Source organism: Clavelina lepadiformis, chromosome 5 (assembly GCF_947623445.1).
Source record: "Clavelina lepadiformis chromosome 5, kaClaLepa1.1, whole genome shotgun sequence".
Lineage (NCBI taxonomy): Eukaryota > Metazoa > Chordata > Ascidiacea > Aplousobranchia > Clavelinidae > Clavelina > Clavelina lepadiformis.
In genome coordinates, this window is record NC_135244.1 from 8,851,547 (window position 1) to 8,860,800 (window position 9,254).

At 35.5% G+C, this 9,254-nt stretch overlaps 1 protein-coding gene and 1 long non-coding RNA gene across 2 annotated transcripts; one reads left to right on the top strand and one right to left on the bottom strand.

Moving 5' to 3' along the window:
* Nucleotides 1-2,025: 2,025 nt before the first annotated feature.
* LOC143458926 (guanosine-3',5'-bis(diphosphate) 3'-pyrophosphohydrolase MESH1-like) lies at nucleotides 2,026-5,196 on the top strand. The gene is made up of 5 exons (XM_076955837.1): nucleotides 2,026-2,268; nucleotides 3,105-3,258; nucleotides 3,386-3,521; nucleotides 4,235-4,395; nucleotides 4,697-5,196. Exons 1-5 carry the CDS (start codon nucleotides 2,233-2,235, stop codon nucleotides 4,822-4,824), a joined length of 615 nt encoding a protein of 204 aa, XP_076811952.1. The 5' UTR covers nucleotides 2,026-2,232; the 3' UTR covers nucleotides 4,825-5,196.
* On the bottom strand, nucleotides 2,526-7,358 carry LOC143458927 (uncharacterized). The gene is made up of 2 exons (XR_013117728.1): nucleotides 7,100-7,358; nucleotides 2,526-6,591 (listed from the first exon to the last, which is right to left on the bottom strand). It is a non-coding gene; the product is annotated as an uncharacterized LOC143458927 (long non-coding RNA).
* Nucleotides 7,359-9,254: the final 1,896 nt, after the last annotated feature.

The window sequence follows — 9,254 nt, forward strand, 5'->3', positions numbered from 1 at the left end:
GTGACATAATATGACCAACAATTCGCTGGGAAAGAAAATTGCACAATACCTTGTACTGTAGAACCTTATAATATAGTGCCAATCAATGCAAAATCCGAATTTCGTGAATTTTCATATCTTGAAAACCTGACGTGATAGACCAATTCTGATTTCAGATTTGGAATCAGCGTCCCAAAGTTAGTCTAGGCAGTTTATTTTCATTTGAGGAATAATTTTGCTGTTGTCCAGTGTTATTTATGTCTTCTTTCCTGCTAGCGATCTTATTATTACACTGAATCTGAATGAAACTGTGGAAAATGTTCACAGCATTGTTATAATCTCTGTGCCACAAATAAACGCATAGAATGAGCCTCAATTCTTTGTTTATTATAAATCCGTGAAGCCAAAAAAGTTGATGTGCATGCAGCTGCCATACTATTCACTATGGATGAGCACTAAGCATAAGCAGAGGGCAAGCACTCAGCTTATTCAGCTAAGATGGTGAGCTTTGACAGTTACCAGTGATTGCGGTACAAAATGACATTGGTACATTTTTTCAATAGTGGTTTCAGTACAAGATTTCTCCTCTTTTTCTTACTTCCTTGCTCGAATCATTTTTTGTTTCTTTCTTTCTGCTTATGTAGCGCCATGTGGTACCTTTATACATAAATACTGTACTGCACTGTAAAACAATGGCATATGCCAAAGTTATTTTATCTTGACCAGACATCTAAAAAATTTTGGACATGCTATTGTTAAAAAAAACTACACATTAAAAGAAACAACCATACGCTAAAGTGCCGACATGAAGATACGATATAGCCTTGTTTTTTACAATCTATTTTTATGTCTAGTATTCTTTGTACAACACGTCTGGTCTAAAAAACATAATTTTGATGCAAGTCTATTGTTTTAGAGTGTTTAAGTCCAAGCGTATCGCATGGCATTAAAACGAAACGTCTTCAGTCAATGAAAACAAAGAAATACACTGTACATGAGGCTAAAGAAGAAACAACTATTGAGAGCAAAGGAAGGAGGAAGGAGAGAAAAAATGTTGTACCAAAACTACTATTGAAAGAGGGTACAGATATCACTTGTAACCAGTATTGAGAACCATGGAACAACTACCCAAACGAACACAACAACATACCCATGCTTTGCTATGGTTTTGTCACACACAAAAATTGAGCAGAAAATAAAAGAACAATCAAAATAATCTCTGGTCCTGACTAGGAAGTATGGTTTGATTCAATGAGAACTTGTATGTGCAAAGACGCAAATTTTGGTGTATACTATAATTCCCTCCGCCCACCGGTGTTCTACATGTCGAATGTTGTCTTCAGGCCATGTTGGGTATGAAAGGGTATTTAAAAAAACGTCTTTCCAAATAATTCTGCCAAAAGGTTTCTGACTTGATGCAGGTTTTATAGATTAGGGCGTAGACCTAGGCTAATTCTTCACTTCCTGACTTAACGTGCAGACGTAAGCTTGACTTCCCCACAATATAGACTATAGAGGGTTACCGTTCCAAGTTACCGGTAGGCTACTTCTGCGTTCTGGCCATGACCCTACTTTATATAGGCCTATATAGGCGCATTTAAAGGCTATTTATTTTTGCCATTGACTGTGGAAGGCAAAAAAGCCTACTCCTGTCATTAAAATTCCTTTCAGCAGCTATAAATCACTTCGTCAGTTAAAAATCAAACCTCCAAATCTTTACATAAGCATAAGCTACCGTTCATAGCAGTAGGCGAGAAAAAGTTTCAGCATTTTTGAGCAAGAAATTTGTGGAACCATTTCCAATACAATTTTCTATCATGCGGTTGCTAAGGAGATGTTTTCCCGCTTGAGGGCAGCAAGAGTATAAATACACATAGAAACATTACGTAGTGCCTATTCATTGATTCATCCATTTTATTTCTCACATTGAATGTGGGATGTGGAGCATGAAAAATTGTGTACACACAGGTAGCCGCTAACATATAAGCAGAAACGATGATATTTACCACAAATAAGTCAGGTAGGTGCAAGTTGCAAGGCCTTGAAGGCAAAAGCGTGCAATTATGGCAAAATAATAGAAAGAATAAACTTTTGAACGTCGCGACGGTCACCACGGCCACCAAGCACAAATTACAAAACACGTTATAATTTACACACAATAAAAAAAATCAATTAAGCTGATAGTTTGGCAGGACATAAGCGATGTGTAACGTCACCGTTTAGAATCAAGATGGAACCGACCTGTGTTTGTAAATGAAAGAAGAAAAACAAAACCCACTAACAAACAAGGTAAGGATCCTTTACACAGGTCTGATGATGTGGGGGGAATAGATGATGTTCAATTATTATCAGCTTGTATGAAGATGTATACCAGGACATCGACAGCGATGTAAGTACCAGGAAAAGATGAACAGATCTGAATCATCTGATGCCCAATTGGATCTTAAAATGAGTTATCTTGAAAATTCATTTCTCATAAATGGGTTTTCTTTGCCAGGTTGTGAAGGAGACACTATTTTGAATCCAAGATTATCCCGCCTTTGTTCTGAAAAACAGTATTTACCACGCAAAAGATAGTACTGGAATTGGATTTTACAGCAGCGGTTATTTAGAGTATTTTCATACAATCGGTGATTTGTATATATTAGATAACAAAGATTTAATCCAAACAGTTAGTAAAATTGTTAACTTTAAGATACCATAAATGTACATGTTACAGCATTAACTTTTCACATTTATAATTGGATTTCTTCGCGGTTTATATTGCAATTCTCTGCTCACGTTGAAATATTGCTTAACAAAACTGGTACTTAATCGTTTTTTGCATTGTGAGTTCATCCCATTATGATCCCATCCAATAAGTACTCTCCTGTGTTGTATTTATAAGCAAGTACTGTGTGCAGCATTGATTTATATTCCACACAGCTGCTTATGTTATGTGAAGTTGCTAACCATCATAATACAGTTTATGGGATAACAGCAATACCTCAAACACATGAAGATCTCATTTTTAGTTTTTAGCATTATAAGGCACACCACTACACAAGTAATCCAGCATTATCTCAAAATTACAGACATAAGCTGTGACCAAATATACCTAATTCCACCTCACCAAATTTTTGTAGGCCCACTGCAGGAATTTTTTAAAAAGTGTATCACAAGTTGTCATTACAATGAACGTGCAATCACTCTTGTCAACAGTAGATTTTGCAGCCAAAAAGCACAAAGATCAGCGAAGAAAGGATGTAGAAGGCACACCTTATATTAACCATCCAATTGGTGAGATACTTTACTTAAATTCACTGAAGTCATGATGTTTGGTTGTACATAAATATTAAATGGATTGCTGTGTATAATTGTAAACTGATGCACAATTGCACATGTAAAAGCTTGTTTCGTATTTTAGGTGTGGCAGAAATACTGAGTCGAGAAGCCGGTATCTCTGAACTTGTAGTACTTCAAGCAGCACTCTTGCATGACACTGTTGAAGATACAGAAACCACTTTTGAAGAAATTGAACAAAAATTTGGGAAGGCTGTACGGTGAAGCAATTTTTATTTCACTATAATATATTGCAAAAAACAATGTATGCTAGTCGCACCAGCTGCCCTTTGTTAGTTTAGCACTAGGTGTTTCGGTAAAGTTATGAATGGAATATACGGTGATCAACAAATGCAGAAGAAGTCCCTTTAAAAAAGCTAGCAATTTATTTAGCAATATTGCCTTGATCTCTAATTTGCAACTACATCAGTTAACATGGTAACAGTTGCATTAACAGCAACTCTATGTTTTAAAATTAACCGGAAATGTCAAATTGCTTATTGGTTATAATTATCAATACTACAATAACATGTTATACGCATATTAAAATGTTTATTAGCAAGTTGCGCTGTTCTACCTTGGATTGAGAATGAGCCAAGTTATATACTACCCAAAATGTCTGTGATTAAAATATTTAGGCGACATACTACCCTGGGCTCTGGCTCGAGTCTATTTGCTTAGACTTATTTACTCATATATTCACATGTTAAAAAAATAGTTAACAAATATTTGAAATATATTTATTTAAAATGTATATCCATTTTTATTTGAAGATTTTAAAGACTGAATAAATTTTTAAGTGACCTCGACTGTGAGGACTAACTGCTAATTTTCTGCTGAAGTTGGAAAAGTATAAATTTTTCGAGACCATTGGAGAAAACTAAAATTTCATGTTGGTTCCAAATAACACCTTAAAACATTGTTTCTGTCATAGGTCAATTGTTGCAGAAGTAACAGATGATAAATCACTTCCAAAACAGGAAAGAAAAAGACTACAGGTTGTAAATGCTCCAAATAAAACAAGGGAAGCAAAGTTGGTTAAACTAGCTGACAAACTATACAATCTGAGAGACTTAAATCGGTGCACCCCCAAAGGTATTATGATTTTGTTTTAGGTATTTGCTAAATTACGAAATAGTTAGACTATATACTGGTATCTATTATGTTGCAAACAAATATTATAAAAATGAAAGTTTTATCATGGTATGAATCAAGCCGTTTTGTGTTTAATAAATCAATTGACTTAATGGTGATTGGTGAGTCTAGTGCTTAGTTACTTCACTACCGTTGTTGCTTGGGCAACTGGGCATTCTATAACTGTTTCTACTATACCTGTATTAATTTATATCAGTGTGAGGTTAATTTTGTAGGAAAATTCAAGGTGATGTTTTTCTAGGATGGGGTGACCAAAGAGTTGAAGAATACTTCAAATGGGCCCAAGAAGTTGTAGTGGGTTTGAGAGGAACTAACTCCATATTAGAGTCAAAGCTCGATGAGTTATTTCAAGCAAGAAATTTGGGATGACAGTCCTGGCAGTTTGTGTTTTGTTTGTAACTTCAAGCAAAGTCATTATCTTCAGTTTATTTGTACCCAGAAGCTTCCTATTATTTTTTACCATTGTGCTCCAGGGTTCAAATTACATGCCCTTGCTTAGCATTGGATTTATATCCTCCACTAATAGCAACATCGTGCAGTCTTTCTCAGCTTTTTTAGGTCGTCACTCGATTGATTTATTGTTTGTGAGTGTATTTCGTGTTTGACAATGAGGTTAACACCATGACATCCATGTCCATGTCCATCTATGGATGTCTTAATTTATTTTTGATTCACATTCCAACATATGTGTTTGGTGTACGATTTCAACTGTACCTCAAATAAAAATTTGACGTCACACTATGCCTTAAATTTGTTATCATACGTCTCCAAATTTGTCTGGTTGATATTTTTTTCAGAGAAGTGTAACTTTTAAGAAAAATATTCGATTTTGTTACCTAAAGCTCTGTAGCGATTGGGTTCGACTTCCACTTCATGATATGTAAAGAAATGCGGCCGGCTCACACCTCGCTGATTCTTTCCAATGGTAGATTATACACATCAATAAGCTGCATTGACTTTGCAGTTGTGGCGGCGGCAAGCGAACCGCTACTGCTCCGTTTATTGCCGTTGCAACTATCATCACGTGGCTCCATTCAATTTAGACTGTCATGTCAGGTGTTTGACTATGAGAAAATGTAATGAAATGCCTTGAGAACTCCTTTGTCTATTTAACTCTTGACTCCGTTGTTTATGCTGTCGCTCTTTTGTTTCTTCTAACCAGCACAGAATTCATAAAAGTTCAATTCTTATATTCCAAGAATGTTGTTGTAAGTTACTAATTATATTATATATTAGAAGAATTATGCATGTAAAATCTTCCAAACATACTTTTTAGAAAGCGTTTTGCAGAAGCCGAGATTTCAGAAAAGACATTTTAGAAGATACAATAAAGCCAAAACCATTTGTTTTTTTTATAGCCTTATGCTATAGTCAATCAGAACAGGCCACCAGATGTCATATAAATTTGTGTCACAAAATATTTCAATTTTAACCACTAAGAATTTTACAACAGTTTTACGTCACAGAGAACAAGAACACGTCTAAATTCGTAACACTCTAAATGTACTACAAACACTTCCCAAAACCACATCCATTGTTTGAAATCCAGCAAACTATTTTACGTTTAAAAAGCTATCGGATATAGCCTACAATAATGTAAAATTATCATGAATGTTTGAATGACACGAATCTAGTCAAAGAACATTTCAAATGCCACATCGCACAATGCCCTCTCTCAATATTCCGTCTAGTTTTTGGCAGTGATATCGATTGCATCTCTTATAAGTGCTCTGAAAGCAGCAATCGTTTCATTGCGAATCATTAATATAACTATATTCAAGAACACTGTCAGTTTGGTTAACGTACTGTGATGCTCAACTGGTATATCAAATGGTTAACGCACACGCATACCAACGCTGTCAGATTAACGAACAATGATAATTAATTACAACCAAGAATCCTAGTTGGCACACTATCTCCGTACATCACTGTCGATGTACCAGAGAGAATTTCATCTTGCAACGAGCAGTAACGTTATCACATCTTCTAGAATCTAGAGATCATCACTGGTGTGCACTTTTGCTGTACAAACAAGGGCTCGTCAACAACGCCCTACGCTATTTTCATGGTAACCAGAAACCGGGCTCCTTCTCGGGATGGACTTTCATTTACGGCAAAAAAGACACTATTCTTGTTCTACATTGGCAAATCAACAATTTTCATTTTAATCCAAATGCATACAGAATTTTCATATCGACGATAAAGTGACAAAAACACATTTTGAAGTTGCATTACATTAAAATACTGTAGTATTATAAGTATGATAACTTATGTTAAATATGTATGTAGGCCTACCTAATGGATCTTATGGTAAATGTCTTAGTTCGAAAAAGGCAGTAGTTGTACTAAATCGTGTTTACTTATGACTTTTTGAAATTGCAATAAATCCGTTGCTATAAGCCAGGGGTGTCAAACTCAAATCGTAGCTAGGGCCACATTGGAAATTTCGAGTATTATGCGGACCGCATCAACAAATCAAATACGAGCTTAGCCAAGTCATTTCAAATAGATTGTGATTATTTTTTTGCGCATTCCTGAACATGGGTATATCGTTGTCGTCTAAACTCACCACTGTGCTGATGGCATTTTTTGTGCTTTTACTGAAATTGAAATAGGTATTAGGAAATAATAATATCGTACTTACAAGTTTCATTAGAAAACTGCCATTGTTGAACACCAGCCATGCTTATTTGACATAAGGTTTACGAAATTAGTACTGCGATTACAATACTTCCAACACAATACTTTTGCGGTTTGATCTATCAATTGTTAATTCACATTGGTTCTTGTGACATCACAATTAAAATTTGTCATTTGTGTGCAAACATCGTGTAAGAATTGTAGCTGCCACGGGGTACGCTCCAAGTCTGAGAGAACCACATGCGGCTCACGATTTTGACATCTTTGTGGACTTCACATTACTGTTCGACACTTATAAACCTTGACGGGCCAAATGAAATGGCTTGGCGGGCCACATTTGGTCCACGGGCTGGGAGTTTGACACATGTGCTATAAGCGAAAGTTCGTAGCTGCCCCAAAATGTGATTTGTTGCTGTATGAAAAGTCCGTATGCAATTTTCATTTAAATGCGGAACGAACTGTTTATTAGCCAATATACTGCAGAAAAATAATAATGTATATTTTTGTTACCAGATACAAGTTAGAAAATCAAGTTTTGGATATTCTACAAAGTTTGTAATTTTATATAAATCCGTCGTACAGATTCCGTCTTTTACCCCACTCCTTATCACACACTGCCCAGCTAACATCATGAGAGTTTGACTTGACATGAAATAAGCCGTCATGTGTTTTATTGTTTTGACCAGACGTGGGCAGTAGATGCTTTGAAAATACCGTCGGTAACGGTACAGGTACTTGGCAAAAAATGTACCGACGGTATTAGTCAAAGAAGTAGTTTGGTGCTTTGCCGATACCGCCTACCGGTGTTTCTGTATACAGCGGATCGGATCCTGTTGCAAGTGGAATTTTTGCCAATCTTAATATTATGAACCTGTTAAAGGTTATTTCAGGCCAAAAAATATGTGTAGTCACTTTTTGCGCCGTTATTGGACATTTGTAGATCAGAAAGCACTAAAATTGGCAATAATTAGCACAAAGTTTTAATTAAAATGAAGTTTTAAAATACATACTTCTCAAAATGTTGAAGTAATCGTGAGGCTATACAAAGGGAAAAAGGTGGCTGACAACGTGCCAGAAATTTTGGTTATGGACGTCCCCATAGCCTATAACTAGGCTATAGTTAGCCGCTGTGAACGCCTAATTGCGTTCCGTCTCTGGATAAATGCTAGACTGATAGGTCTAAATCCTTTCCAGGCTTTTTGGTTTTGGATGTCTCTGTATTTGAATGCAGATTGACGTGGCTATTTACAAACCTTGTCCTTAGGCTTCTAAGGAGCCACTTTCCTACCATTCTGTTGACTTTATTAGTGTTGCATATAATGCGCAAAATGACACAGGTATCCTTTTTTCTATTAATTTGGACGGTGCATGCCTTTTTTCGAAATAATAGAGAAAAGTTCCAGCAGATTATTTTCTAAACTTTTGGCCGACAATGAACTCATTAAGAGTTCAAGACAAATAGAAAATGGTAATACTATTAAAATTATACGATCACCTCTTATTAGATTTACACAAAGTTTAAAATTTAGACCAAATTCTTACTGAAATCTGCAAAAATAAGCCAGTCAATAGATATTTACCATGACCACTGCATTTTAACAATTATAAAACAAAAGCAAGGACAATGCGCTACATGTATATGCAAAAAAAATGAATCACACAAGGCAAGTACAGTTGGTTCAGTTAAAAAAAAATTACAACATGGTTAGTTATATCATATGAATACAACAAACTTATACACAAGTTGCAATGAAATCTGTAAAACACATTTTATCGATAAATGTGATCCAAAGCATCTGAATCTGTAAAAGTTAGCAATAGTCTATACTCAAAATAATATTTGCAAAAACACACTATTTTTGCCTAAACTCAAACAGCCCAGGCTACCTTCACCTTCTATTGTTTATTTTCCTTGTTGCTTTGCCAAAGAAACGAACCAGCAGCCCATCTTTCAAGGTGCTTTGGAATTACAAAGAATTAAGTCCAACTGGAAAGAACTGCAGTTTTCAACGAAAAATAGTGCATGCAAAGATCCCCTCGGACCCAAACTCTCACCTTTTGTCATTAAATAACTCGTTAAATAAACCTTAATTTCTTTAAATTCCAATCAGACAAAAAAATAACTATCACTTTCGTGTTTTTTATTTACTTCCACATCT